We start from the raw sequence: 15,085 nt of genomic DNA on the forward strand, positions 1-15,085 counted from the left end.
AAAGTGGAGTCACGGGTAGACGGGGACCCTGTGGAGTGTTGTGGAACAGAGGGACCCAGGGGTACAGGGATACGGTTCCCTGAAGGTGGAGTCACAGGTAGACAGGGACCCTGGGGAGTGTTGTAGAACAGAGGGGCCCAGGGGTACAGGGACACGGTTCCCTGAAAGTGGAGTCATGGGTAGACAGGGCCCTTGGGGAGTGTTGTAGAACTGAGGGACCCAGGGGGAACAGGGACACGGTTCACTGAAAGTGGAGTCACGGGTAGACAGGGACCCTGGGGAGTGTTGTAGAACAGAGGGACCCAGGGGTACAGGGACACGGTTGCCTGAAAGTGGAGTCACGGGTAGACAGGGAACCTGGGGAGTGTTGTAGAACAGAGGGACCCAGGGGTACAGGGACACGGTTCCCTGAAAGTGGAGTCACGGGTAGACGGGGACCCTGTGGAGTGTTGTGGAACAGAGAGACCCAGGGGTACAGGGACAGGGTACCCTGAAAGTGGAGTCATGGGTAGACGGGGCCCTTGGTGAGTGTTGTAGAACAGAAGGACCCAGGGGTACAGAGACACGGATCCCTGAAAGTGGAGTCACGGGTAGACAAGGACCCTGGGGAGTGTTGTAGAACAGAGGGACCCAGGGGGAAAAAGGACACGGTTCCCTGAAAGTGGAGTCACGGGTAGATAGGGACCCTGGGGAGTGTCGTAGAGCAGAGGGACCCAGGGGTACAGGGACACGGTTCCCTGAAAGTGGAGTCACGGGTAGACGGGGACCCTGGGGAGTGTTGTAGAACAGAGGGACCCAGGGGTACAGGGACACGGTTCCCTGAAAGTGGAGTCACGGGTAGACGGGGACCCTGGGGAGAGTTGTGGAACAGAGGGACCCAGGGGTACAGGGACACGGTTCCCTGAAAGTGGAGTCACGGGTAGACGGGGACCCTGTGGAGTGTTGTGGAACAGAGGGACCCAGGGGTACAGGGATACGGTTCCCTGAAGGTGGAGTCACAGGTAGACAGGGACCCTGGGGAGTGTTGTAGAACAGAGGGGCCCAGGGGTACAGGGACACGGTTCCCTGAAAGTGGAGTCACGGGTAGACAGGGACCCTGGGGAGTGTTGTAGAACAGAGGGACCCTGGGGTACAGGGACACGGTTCCCTGAAAGTGGAGTCACGGGTAGACAGGGACCCTGTGGAGTGTTGTGGAACAGAGGGGCACGGGTACATGGACACGGTTCCCTGAAAGTGGAGTCACGGGTAGACAGGACGGTGAAGTGGGCGTTCGACACGCTGACCTTCATCAGCCGGGACACTGAGTACTGGAGTCGGGGAGTCACGTCCCAGTTGTACGAGACGTTGGTGAGGCCGAGCTTGGAGTACGGTGTTTGGTTTTGGTCGCCCTGCTGTAGGAAAGATGCCGCGGAGGGAGATTTACGAGTATGTTGCCGGGACTCGAGGGAACCAGTTACGGAGAGAGGTCGGGCAGGTCGTATGAATCATCGAGCGACACTGATTGGGTAAACGCGCCCTGGCCCCTCACCACTCCACACCCCGCCCTCAGGGATGGGACAGGTTGAAGTTGAAGGGGCAAGGTGAGTAAATAGATCACCCAGAGGCAGCCCTTTCACCCAAAGGGTGACCAGTGGATGAGGAAGTGGTACAGCCAGGGACGTTAACACACTTGGAGACTTGACGCGTACAACCTTCCCCAATGACGTTGCGACGGTGAACTCTGACCTGTCCTGGCAGAAACTGGCCAGTCCCCGCCTCCCGAGGAAACGGGGGATCCCTCGTCGACAGAGGGGCCCGGTTTCCCAAATTTGAGTTCCGAGTAGGTAGATGTCAGATCGCCTGGTAAAGATAGACGGGAGAGAGGGAAGAGGGGCGGGGCAGGTAGGGGCGTGAGTTGGAGAGAGAGGGATGGGAGAGAGGGGAGAGAGAACGGGAGCGAGGGTGGAGGGAGAAAGGGGATGGAGGAGAGAGAGGGAAAACGAGAAACAACATAGAGAGGCAGAGTGGGTGAAGGGAGAGGGGAGAGTAGGTTAGAAAGAGAGGATGGTGAGAGGGGGTAAAGGGAGAAAGGTGGAAAGGAGAGAGTGAATAGAGGAGAAAGAATGCAGAGGGGGTAAAGGGAGAAAGGTGGAAAGGGGAGGGTGAATAAGGGAGAGAGAATGGAGAGGGTGAGAAGAGAGGAAGAGGCCGGGGAAGGGAAGATGGAGAAGGGGGAGTGGGAAAGGAGCAGTGGCAGAAAGGGGGAAGAGGGAGGGAGGGACAGTGGAGAAAGGCGGGAGAGGGAATAAAGAGAAAAGCAAGAGAGGGGAAGGGAGAGAGGGGAGAGAGAGAGAAGAGAGGGTAATTGGTGAGGGACACCGAGAGGCGGAGGGACAGGGGCGAGACAGTCCGGGAGATGAAGAGGGCAGAGATGGTGAGATAAAGAGTGAGAGAGATTGTGGAAAGAAAGAGAGTTTGACGGGAGAGAAGAGAGATTGGGGGAAGAGAGGAATCATCATATTGAACACACATGATTACAGAATATTATGTAAAATAACACGCGACAGGCCATTCGGCCCAAAATGACGTGCCGACCCTTAAACCCACTCTAAGACCAATCTAATGCTTCCTCCAACATAACCATGTTTCTACCAGCCATGTGCCCCAGAGTCTCTGAAAAGACACTAATGTACATGCCTCTAGCGCCACCCCTGACGGGGAGGTCCACACGCCCACCATTCTGTGTGTAAATAAAAACTCCCACTGGCATTCCAGCCAAACTTTCTTCCAAACACTGATAAATTGCGTCGCTTCATACTAACCATCTCCATCCGCCCTCGGGGTCACGTCTCTTGCCGTCCACTCGATCTACGCCGCTTATCGTCATCTCCAACCCTATCACGTCATTTCTCATCCTCCTTCGCTCCAAAGAGAAAAGCCAGAGTTCGCTCAGACTCTCCTCATAAAACATTCCCTCTAATCCAGACAGGGGCCTGGGGAATCCCCTCTGCACCCTCTCTAATCCAGACAGAGGCCTGGTGAATCCCCTCTGCACTCTCTCTAATCCAGACAGGGGCCTGGTGAATCTCCTCTGCACTCTCTCGAATCCAGACAGGGTCCTGGTGAATCTCCTCTGCACCCTCTCTAATCCAGACAGGGTCCTGGTGAATCTCCTCTGCACTCTCTCTACTCCAAGCAGCATCCTGGTGAATCTCCTCTGCACCCTCTCTAATACAGACAGCATCCTGGTGAATCTCCTCTGCACCCTCTCTAATCCAGACAGCATGCTGGTGAATCTCCTCTGCACCCTCTCTAATCCAGACAGGGTCCTGGTGAATCTCCTCTGCACTCTCTCTACTCCAAGCAGCATCCTGGTGAATCTCCTCTGCACCCTCTCTAATCCAGACAGCATCCTGGTGAATCTCCTCTGCACCCTCTCTAATCCAGACAGGGTCCTGGTGAATCTCCTCTGCACCCTCTCTAATCCAGGCAGCGTCCTGGTGGATCTCCACTGCACCCTCTCTAATCCAGACAGGGTCCTGGTGAATCTCCGCTGCACCCTCTCTAATCCAGGCAGCGTCCTGGTGAATCTCTTCTGCACCCTCTCTAATCCAGGCAGCGTCCTGGTGAATCTCCTCTGCATCCTCTCTAATCCTGGCAGCATCCTGGTGAATCTCCTCTGCACCCTCTCTAATCCAGACCGGGTCCTGGTCAATCTCCTCTGCACTCTCTCTACTCCAGGCAGCATCCTGGTGAATCTCCTCTGCACCCTCTCCAATCCGGACAGCGTCCTGGTGAATCTCCTCTGCACCCTCTCTAATCCAGGCAGCATCCTGGTGAATCTCCTCTGCACCCTCTCTAATCCAGGCAGCGTCCCGGTGAATCTCCTCTGAACCCTCTCTAATCCTGGCAGCGTCCTGGTCAATCTCCTCTGCACCCTCTCTAATCCAGACAGGGTCCTGGGGAATCTCCTCTGCACCCTCTCTAATCCAGACAGGGTCCTGGTGAATCTCCTCTGTACCCTCTCTAATCCAGGCATCATCCTGCTGAATCTCGTCTGCACCCTCTCTAATCCAGGCAGCATCCTGGTGAATCTCCTCTGTACCCTCTCTAATCCAGGCATCATCCTGGTGAATCTCCTCTGCACCCTCTCTAATCCAGGCAGCATCCTGAGGATTCTCCTCCGCACGCACTCTAATCCAGGCAGCCTCCTGGTGAATCTCCTCTACACCATCTCTAATCCAGTGAGCATCCTTGTGAATCTCGTCAGCACCCTATCTAATCCAGGCAGCATCCTGGGGAATCTCCTCTGCAACCTCTCCAATCCAGGCAGCGTCCTGGTGAATCTCCTCTGCACCCCCTCTAATCCAGTCATCATCCTAGTGAATCTCCTCTGCACCCTCTCTAATCCAGGCAGCATCATGGTGAATCTCCTCTGCACCCTCTCTAATCCAGGCAGCATCCTGGGGAATATCCTCTGCACCCACTCTAATCCAGGCAGAATCCTAGTGAATATCCTCTGCACCCTCTCCAATCCAGGCAGCATCCTGGTGAATCTCCTCTGCACCCTCTCTAATCCAGGCAGCATCATGGTGAATCTCCTCTGCACCCTCTCTAATCCAGGCAGCGTCCCGGTGAATCTCCTCTGCACACTCTCCAATCCAGGCAGCATCCTGGTGAATCTCCTCTGCATCCCTCTAATCCAGGCAGCATCCCGATAAATCTCCTCTGCACCCACTCTAATTCAGGCAGCGTCCTGGTGAATCCCTTCTTCACAATCTCTAATTGAGGCATCATTCTGCTGATCTCCACTTCACCTTCTCTAATTCAGGCAGCGTCCTGGTGAATCACTTCTTGTCTATCACTAATTGAGGCATCATTCGGCTGAAGCTCCTCTGCACCCTCTCTAATCGAGGCAGCATGCTTGATAAACTCCTCTGCACCCTTTCTAATTCACACAGCTTCGAGGTGAATCTCATCTGCACCCTGTAATCCAGACAGCATCCGGCTGAATCTCCTCTGCACACACTCTACTCCAGGCAGCGTCCTTGTGAATCTCGTCTGCACCCTTTGTATTCCAGGCAGCATCCTGGTGAATCTCCGCGGCATACTCTCTAATCCAGGCAGCATCCTGGGGAATATCCTCTGCACCCTCTCTAGTCCAGGCAGCATCTTGGTGAATCTCCTCTGCACCCTCTCTAATCCAGGCAGCATCCCGATAAATCTCCTCTGCACCCACTCTAATTCAGGCAGCGTCCTGATCAATCTCCTCTGCACCCTCTCTAATCCAGTCAGCGTCCTGGTGAATCCCTTCTTCACAATCTCTAATTGAGGCATCATTCTGCTGATCTCCTCTTCACCCTCTCTAATCCAGTCATCATCCTGCGGAATCTCGTCTGCACCCTCTCTAATCCAGGCAGCATTCTGGTGAATCTCCTCTGCACCTTCTCTAATACAGACAGCGTCCTGGTGAATCACTTCTTGACTATCTCTAACTGAGGCATCATTCGGCTGAAGCTCCTCTGCACCCTCTCTAATCCAGACAGCATGCTTGATAAAGTCCTCTGCACCCTTTCTAATTCACACAGCTTCGAGGTGAATCTCATCTGCACCCTGTAATCCAGACAGCATCCGGCTGAATCTCCTCTGCACACACTCTACTCCAGGCAGCGTCCTTGTGAATCTCGTCTGCACCCTTTGTATTCCAGGCAGCATCCTGGTGAATCTCCTCTGCACCCTCTCTAATCCGGGCAGCATTCTGGTGAATCTTCTCTGCACATTCTCTAATCCAGGCAGCGTACTGGTTAATCCCTTCTTCACAATCTCTTATTGAGGCATCATTCTGCTGAATCTCCTCTTCACCAATCAAATACAGTCATCGTTCTGGTGAATCCCATCTTCACATTCTCTAATTGAGGCATCATTCTGCTGATCTCCTCTGCTCCCTCTCTAATCCAGTCATCATCCTGCTGAATCTCGTCTGCACCCTCTCTAATCCAGGCAGCATTCTGGTGAATCCCCTCTGCACACTCTCTAATCCAGGCAGCGTCCTGGTGAATCCCTTCTTCACTATCTCTAATTCAGGCATCATTCGGCTGGACCTCCTCAGCACCCTCTCTAATCCAGAGAGAATGCTTGTTAAAGTCCTCTGCACCCTCTGAAATTCACACAGCTTCCAGGTGAATCTCCTCTGCTCCCTCTCTAATCCAGGCTGCATCCTGTTGAATCTCCTCTGCACCATCTGTAATCCAGGCTGCATCCTGTTGAATCACGTTTGCACACTCTCTAATCCAGTCAGCATCCTTGTGAATCTCGTCTGCACGCTCTCTAACCCAGGCTGCATCCTGGTGAAACTCCTCGGCACCCTCTCTAATCCAGGCTGCATCCTGTTGAATCTCCTCTGCACCACCTGTAATCCAGGCAGCATCCTGTTGAATCTCGTTTGCACACTCTCTAATCCAGTCAGCATCCTTGTGAATCTCGTCTGCACCCTCTCTAATCCAGGCAGCATCCTGGGGAATCTCCTCTGCACACTCCCTAATCCAGTGTGCATCCTTGTGAATCTCGTCAGCACCCTATCTAATCCAGGCAGCATCCTGGGGAATCTCCTCTGCCACCTCGCCAATCCAGGCAGCGTCCTGGTGAATCTCCTCTGCACCCCCTCTAATCCAGGCATCATCCTAGTGAATCTCCTCTGCACCCTCTCTAATCCAGGCAGCATCATGGTGAATCTCCTCTGCACCCTCTCTAATCCAGGCAGCGTCCCGGTGAATCTCCTCTGCACACTCTCCAATCCAGGCAGCGTCCTGGTGAATCTCCTCTGCACCCTCTCTAATCCAGGCAGCGTCCCGGTGAATCTCCTCTGCACACTCTCCAATCCAGGCAGCATCCTGGTGAATCTCCTCTGCATCCCTCTAATCCAGGCAGCATCCTAGTGAATCTCCTCTGCACCCTCTCTAATCCAGGCAGCATCCCGATAAATCTCCTCTGCACCCACTCTAATTCAGGCAGCGTCCTGATCAATCTCCTCTGCACCCTCTCTAATCCAGTCAGCGTCCTGGTGAATCCCTTCTTCACAATCTCTAATTGAGGCATCATTCTGCTGATCTCCTCTTCACCCTCTCTAATCCAGTCATCATCCTGCTGAATCTCGTCTGCACCATCTCTAATCCAGGCAGCATCCTGGTGAATCTCCTCTGCACCTTCTCTAATTCAGGCAGCGTCCTGGTGAATCACTTCTTGACTATCTCTAACTGAGGCATCATTCGGCTGAAGCTCCTCTGCACCCTCTCTAATCCAGAGAGAATGCTTGTTAAAGTCCTCTGCACCCTCTGTAATTCACACAGCTTCCAGGTGATTCTCATCTGCACACACTCTACTCCAGGCAGCGTCCTTGTGAATCTCGTCTGCACCCTTTGTATTCCAGGCAGCATCCTGGTGAATCTCCGCGGCATACTCTCTAATCCAGGCAGCATTCTGGTGAATCTTCTCTGCACCTTCTCTAATCCAGGCAGCGTCCTGGTTATTCCCTTCTTCACAATCTCTTATTGAGGCATCATTCTGCTGAATCTCCTCTTCACCCGCTCAAATACAGTCAGCGTTCTGGTGAATCCCTTCTTCACAATCTCTAATTGAGGCATCATTCTGCTGATCTCCTCTGCTCCCTCTCTAATCCAGTCATCATCCTGCTGAATCTCGTCTGCACCCTCTCTAATCCAGGCAGCGTCCTGGTGAATCCCTTCTTCACTATCTCTAATTCAGGCATCATTCGGCTGGACCTCCTCAGCACTCTCTCTAATCCAGAGAGAATGCTTGTTAAAGTCCTCTGCACCCTCTGTAATTCACACAGCTTCCAGGTGAATCTCCTCTGCACCCTCTCTAATCCAGGCTGCATCCTGTTGAATCTCCTCTGCACCATCTGTAATCCAGGCAGCATCCTGTTGAATCTCGTTTGCACACTCTCTAATCCAGTCAGCATCCTTGTGAATCTCGTCTGCACGCTCTCTAATCCAGGCAGCATCCTGGTGAAACTCCTCGGCACCCTCTCTAATCCAGGCAGCATCCTGGAGAATATCCTCTGCACACTTTCTGATCCAGTCAGCATCCCGGTGAATCTCGTCTGCAGCCTCTTTATTCCAGGAAGCATCCTGGTGAATCTCGTCTGCACCCTCTCTAATCCAGGCAGCATCCTGGTGAAACTCCTCGGCACCCTCTCTAATCCAGGCAGCATCCTGGTGAATATCCTCTGCACCCTTTCTGATCCAGTCAACATCCTTGTGAAACTCGTCTCCACCCTCTGTAATCCAGGCAGCATCCTGGTGAATCTCTCTGCTCCCTCTCTATTCCAGTCAGCATCCTGGTGAATCTCGTCTGCAGCCTCTTTATTCCAGGCAGCATCCTGGTGAATCCCTTCATCACAATCTCTAATTGGGGCATCATTCTGCTGAATCCCCTCTGCACCCTCTCTAATCCAGTCATCATCCTTCTCAATCTCGTCTGCACCCTCTCTAATCCAGTCAGCATCCTGGTGGATCTCCTCTGCACACTCTCTAATCCAGTCAACATCCTTGTGAATCTCGTCTGCACCCTCTCTAATCCAGGCAGCATCCTCGTGAATCTCCTCTGCACCCTCTCTATACCAGTCAGCATCCCGGTGAATCTCGTCTGCTGCCTCTTTATTCCATGCATCTTGGTGAATCCCTTCTTCACAATCTCTAATTGAGGCATCGCTCTGCGGAATCTCCTCTGCACCATCTCTAATCCAGTCATCATCCTGGTGAATCTCGGCTGCAGCCTCTTTATTCCAGGCTGCATCTTGGTGAATCTCCTCTGCACCCTCTCTAATCCAAGCAGCGTCCTGGTGAATCTCCTCTGCACCCTCTCAAATCCAGACAGCATCCTGGTGAATCTCCATTGCACCCTCTCTAATCTAGTCATCATCCTGCTGCATCTCCTCTGCACCCTCTCTAATCCAGGCAGCATCCTGTTGAATCTCCTCTGCACACTCTCTAATCTAGTCAGCATCTAGTTGAATCTCGCCTGCACCCTCTCTAATCCAGGCAGCATCTTGGTGAATCTCATCTGCACGCTCTCTAATCCAGGCAGCATCCTGCTGAATCTTCTCTGCGCCTTCTCTATTCCAGTCAGCATCCTGGTGAATCTCCTCTGCAGCCTCTTTATTCCAGGCAGCATCCTGGTGAATCCCTTCATCACAATCTCTAATTGGGGCATCATTCTGCTGAATCCCCTCTGCACCCTCTCTAACCCAGTCATCATCCTTGTGATCTCCTCTGCACCCTCTCTAATCCAGTCAGCATCCTGGTGGATCTCCTCTCAACACTCTCTAATCCAGTCAACATCCTTGTGAATCTCGTCTGCACCCTCTCTATACCAGTCTGCATCCCGGTGAATCTCGTCGGCTGCCTCTTTATTCCATGCAGCATCTTGGTGAATCCCTTCTTCACAATCTCTAATTGAGGCATCGCTCTGCGGAATCTCCTCTGCACCCTCTCTAATCCAGTCATCATCATGGTGAATCACGGCTGCAGCCTCTTTATTCCAGGATGCATCTTGGTGAATCTCCTCTGCACTCTCTCTAATCCAGGCAGCGTCCTGGTGAATCTCCTCTGCACCCTCTCTAATCCAGGCAGCGTCCTGGTGAAACTCCTCTCCACCCTCTCTAATCCAGGCAGCATCCTTGTGAATCCCTTCTTCACAATCTCTAATTGAGGCATCATTCTGCTGAATCTACTCTGCACCCTCTCTAATCCAGTCATCATCCTGCTGAATCTCGTCTGCACCCTCTCTAATCCGGGCAGCGTCCTGCTGAATCTCCTCTGCACCCTCTCTTATCCAGTCAGCATTCTGGTGAATCTACTCTGCACCCTCTGTAATCCAGGCAGCATCCTGGGGAATCTCCTCTGCACCCACTCTAATCCAAGCAGCATTCTGGTGAATCTACTCTGCACCCTCTCTAATCCAGACAGCATCCTGTTGAATCTCGTTTGCACACTCTCTTATCCAGTCAGCATCCTTGTGAATCTCGTCTGCACCCTCTCTAATCCAGGCAGCATCCTGGTGAATATCCTCTGCACCCTTTCTGATCCAATCAGCATCCTTGTGAAACTCGTCTCCACTCTCTGTAATCCAGGAAGCATCCCGGTGAATCTCCTCTGCACCCTCTCTAATCCAGGCAGCATCATGGGGAATCTCCTCTGCACCCACTCTAATTCAGGCAGCGTCCTGATCAATCTCCTCTGCACACTCTCTAATCCAGGCAGCATCCTGGGGAATCTCCTCTGAACCACCACTAATTCACACAGCTTCAAGGTGAATCTCCTCTGCACCCTCTCAAATCCAGACAGCATCCTGGTGAATCTCCATTGCACCCTCTCTAATCCAGGCAGCATCCTGTTGAATCTCCTCTGCACACTCTCTAATCTCGTCAGCATCTAGGTGAATCTCGCCTGCACCCTCTCTAATCCAGGCAGCATCTTGGTGAATCTCGTCTGCACCCTCTCTAATCCAGGCAAAATCCAGGAGAATCTCCTCTGCACCCTCTCTAATCCAGTCAGCATCCTGGTGAATCTCATCTGCACGCTCTCTAATCCAGGCAGCATCCTGCTGAATCTTCTCTGCGCCTTCTCTATTCCAGTCAGCATCCTGGTGAATCTCCTCTGCAGCCTCTTTATTCCAGGCAGCATCCTGGTGGATCTCCTCTCAACACTCTCTAATCCAGTCAACATCCTTGTGAATCTCGTCTGCACCCTCTCTATACCAGTCAGCATCCCGGTGAATCTCGTCTGCTGCCTCTTTATTCCATGCAGCATCTTGGTGAATCCCTTCTTCACAATCTCTAATTGGGGCATCATTCTGCTGAATCCCCTCTGCACCCTCTCTAACCCAGTCATCATCCTTGTGAATCTCCTCTGCACCCTCTCTAATCCAGTCAGCATCCTGGTGGATCTCCTCTCAACACTCTCTAATCCAGTCAACATCCTTGTGAATCTCGTCTGCACCCTCTCTATACCAGTCAGCATCCCGGTGAATCTCGTCTGCTGCCTCTTTATTCCATGCAGCATCTTGGTGAATCCCTTCTTCACAATCTCTAATTGAGGCATCGCTCTGCGGAATCTCCTCTGCACCCTCTCTAATCCAGTCATCATCATGGTGAATCACGGCTGCAGCCTCTTTATTCCAGGATGCATCTTGGTGAATCTCCTCTGCACTCTCTCTAATCCAGGCAGCGTCCTGGTCAATCTCCTCTGAACCCTCTCTAATACTGGCAGCGGCCTGGTGAATCTCCTCTCCACCCTCTCTAATCCAGGCAGCATCCTTGTGAATCCCTTCTTCACAATCTCTAATTGAGGCGTCATTCTGCTGAATCTCCTCTGCACCCTCTCTAATCCAGTCATCATCCTGCTGCATCTCCTCTGCACCCTCTCTAATCCAGGCAGCGTCCTGCTGAATCTCCTCTGCACCCTCTCTAATGCAGTCAGCATTCTGGTGAATCTACTCTGCACCCTCTCTAATCCAGGCAGCATCCTGGGGAATCTCGTTTGCACACTCTCTTATCCAGTCAGCATTCTGGTGAATCTCCTCTGCACCCTCTCTAATCCAGGCAGCATCCTGGTGAATCTCTCTGCACCCTCTGTAATCCAGGCAGCATCCTGGGGAATCTCCTCTGCACCCACTCTAATCCAAGCAGCATTCTGGTGAATCTACTCTGCACCCTCTCTAATCCAGGCAGCATCATGGGGAATCTCCTCTGCACCCACTCTAATTCAGGCAGCGTCCTGATCAATCTCCTCTGCACCCTCTCTAATCCAGGCTGCATCCTGTTGAATCTCCTCTGCACCCTCTGTAATCCAGACAGCATCCTGTTGAATCTCGTTTGCACACTCTCTTATCCAGTCAGCATCCTTGTGAATCTCGTCTGCACCCTCTCTAATCCAGGCAGCATCCTGGTGAATATCCTCTGCACCCTTTCTGATCCAATCAGCATCCTTGTGAAACTCGTCTCCACTCTCTGTAATCCAGGAAGCATCCCGGTGAATCTCCTCTGCACCCTCTCTAATCCAGGCAGCATCATGGGGAATCTCCTCTGCACCCACTCTAATTCAGGCAGCGTCCTGATCAATCTCCTCTGCACACTCTCTAATCCAGGCAGCATCCTGGGGAATCTCCTCTGAACCACCACTAATTCACACAGCTTCAAGGTGAATCTCCTCTGCACCCTCTCAAATCCAGACAGCATCCTGGTGAATCTCCATTGCACCCTCTCTAATCCAGGCAGCATCCTGTTGAATCTCCTCTGCACACTCTCTAATCTCGTCAGCATCTAGGTGAATCTCGCCTGCACCCTCTCTAATCCAGGCAGCATCTTGGTGAATCTCGTCTGCACCATCTCTAATCAAGGCAAAATCCAGGAGAATCTCCTCTGCACCCTCTCTAATCCAGTCAGCATCCTGGTGAATCTCATCTGCACGCTCTCTAATCCAGGCAGCATCCTGCTGAATCTTCTCTGCGCCTTCTCTATTCCAGTCAGCATCCTGGTGAATCTCCTCTGCAGCCTCTTTATTCCAGGCAGCATCCTGGTGAATCCCTTCATCACAATCTCTAATTGGGGCATCATTCTGCTGAATCCCCTCTGCACCCTCTCTAATCCAGTCAGCATCCTGGTGGATCTCCTCTCAACACTCTCTAATCCAGTCAACATCCTTGTGAATCTCGTCTGCACCCTCTCTATACCAGTCAGCATCCCGGTGAATCTCGTCTGCTGCCTCTTTATTCCATGCAGCATCTTGGTGAATCCCTTCTTCACAATCTCTAATTGAGGCATCGCTCTGCGGAATCTCCTCTGCACCCTCTCTAATCCAGTCATCATCATGGTGAATCACGGCTGCAGCCTCTTTATTCCAGGATGCATCTTGGTGAATCTCCTCTGCACTCTCTCTAATCAAGGCAGCGTCCTGGTGAATCTCCTCTGAACCCTCTCTAATACTGGCAGCGGCCTGGTGAATCTCCTCTCCACCCTCTCTAATCCAGGCAGCATCCTTGTGAATCCCTTCTTCACAATCTCTAATTGAGGCATCGCTCTGCGGAATCTCCTCAGCACCCTCTCTAATCCAGTCATCATCCTGGTGAATCTCGGTTGCAGCCTCTTTATTCCAGGCTGCATCTTGGTGAATCTCCTCTGCACCCTCTCTAATCCAGGCTGCGTCCTGGTGAATCTCCTCTGCTCCCTCCCTAATACTGGCAGCGTCCTGGTGAATCTCCTCTGCACCCTCTCTAATCCAGACAGCATCCTGGTGAATCTCCTCTGCACCCTCTCCAATCCAGGCAGCATCCTGTTGAATCTCCTCTGCACACTCTCTGTTCGAGTCAGCATCCCGCTGAATCTCGTCTGCTGCCTCTTTATTCCATGCAGCATCCTGGTGCATCCATTCTTCACAATCTCTAATTGAGGCATCGCTCTGCGGAATCTCCTCTGCACCCTCTCTAATCCAGTCAGCATCCTTGTGAATTTCGGCTGCACCCTCTCTAATCCAGGCAGCATCCTGGTGAATCTCCTCTGCACCCTCTCTAATCCAGGGAGCATCCTGCTGAATCTCCACTGGGCCCTCTCTATTCCAGTCAGCATCCCGCTGAATCTCGTCTGCTGCCTCTTTATTCCACGCAGCATCCTGGTGCATCCCTTCTTCACAATCTCTAATTGAGGCATCGTTCTGCTGAATCTCCTCTGCACCCTCTCTAATCCAGTCATCATCCTGGTGAATCACGGCTGCAGCCTCTTTATTCCAGGCGGCATCCTGGTGAATCTCCTTTGCACTCTCTCTAATCCAGGCAGCGTCCGGGTGAATCTCCTCTGCACCTTCTCTAATCCAGGCAGCATCCTGGTGAATCCCTTCTTCACAATCGCTAATTGAGGCGTCATTCTACTGAATCTCCTCTGCACCCTCTCTAATCCAGTCATCATCCAGGAGAATCTCCTCTGCACCCTCTCTAATCCAGTCAGCATCCTGGTAAATCTCGGCTACACCCTCTCTAATCCAGGCAGCATCCTGGTGAATCTCCTCTGCAGGCTCTCTAAATCCAGGCATCATCCTGCTGAATCTTCTCTGCGCCCTCTCTATTCCAGTCAGCATCCTAGTGAATCTCCTCTGCACGCTCTCTAATCCAGGCAGCATCCTGCTGAATCTTCTCTGCGCCCTCTCCATTCCAGTCAGCATCCTAGTGAATCTCCTCTGCACGCTCTCTAATCCAGGCAGCATCCTGCTGAATCTTCTCTGCGCCCTCTCTATTCCAGTCAGCATCCTAGTGAATCTCGTCTGCAGCCTCTTTAATCCAGGCAGCATCCTGGTGAATCCCTTCTTCACAAACACTAATTGAAGAATCATTCTGCTGATCTCCTCTGCACCCTCTCTAATCCAGTCATCATCCTGCTGAATCTCGTCTGCACCCTCTCTAATCCAGGCAGCATCCTGGTGAATCTCCTCTGCACCCACTCTAATCCAGGCAGCATCCTGGTGAATCTCCTCTGCACACTCTCTAACCCAGGCAGCATCCTCGTGAATCTCCTCTGCAGGCTCTCTAAATCCAGGCAGCATCCTGCTGAATCTTCTCTGCGCCCTCTCTATTCCAGTCAGCATCCTAGTGAATCTCCTCTGCACGCTCTCTAATCCAGGCAGCATCCTGCTGAATCTTCTCTGCGCCCTCTCTATTCCAGTCAGCATCCTAGTGAATCTCGTCTGCAGCCTCTTTAATCCAGGCAGCATCCTGGTGAATCCCTTCTTCACAAACTCTAATTGAAGCATCATTCTGCTGCTCTCCTCTGCACCATCTCTAATCCAGTCATCATCCTGCTGAATCTCGTCTGCACCCTCTCTAATCCAGGCAGCATCCTGGTGAATCTCCTCTGCACCTACTCTAATCCAGGCAGCATCCTGGTGAATCTCCTCTGCACCCTCTCTAATCCAGTCAGCATCCTCGTGAATCTCCTCTGCTCCCTCTCTAATCCAGTCAGCATCCTGGTGAATCTCGGCTACACCCTCTCTAATCAAGGCATCATCCAGGTGAATCTCCTCTGCACCATCTCTAATCCAGG

The 15,085-nt window shown here is 52.3% G+C and overlaps 1 protein-coding gene across 1 annotated transcript in view; it reads right to left on the bottom strand.

The window, feature by feature from the left end:
- LOC132389338 (uncharacterized) overlaps positions 1 to 15,085 on the bottom strand; it is a 304,378-nt gene that overhangs the window by 216,140 nt on the left and 73,153 nt on the right. The window contains exon 2 of the mRNA XM_059961854.1: positions 1,726 to 1,839. Coding sequence (XP_059817837.1) covers positions 1,726 to 1,839 — 114 coding nt within the window. The remainder of the gene's footprint in view (positions 1 to 1,725; positions 1,840 to 15,085) is intronic.

Source organism: Hypanus sabinus, unplaced genomic scaffold (genome assembly GCF_030144855.1).
Source record: "Hypanus sabinus isolate sHypSab1 unplaced genomic scaffold, sHypSab1.hap1 scaffold_540, whole genome shotgun sequence".
In the NCBI taxonomy this organism is placed as follows: Eukaryota; Metazoa; Chordata; class Chondrichthyes; order Myliobatiformes; family Dasyatidae; genus Hypanus; species Hypanus sabinus.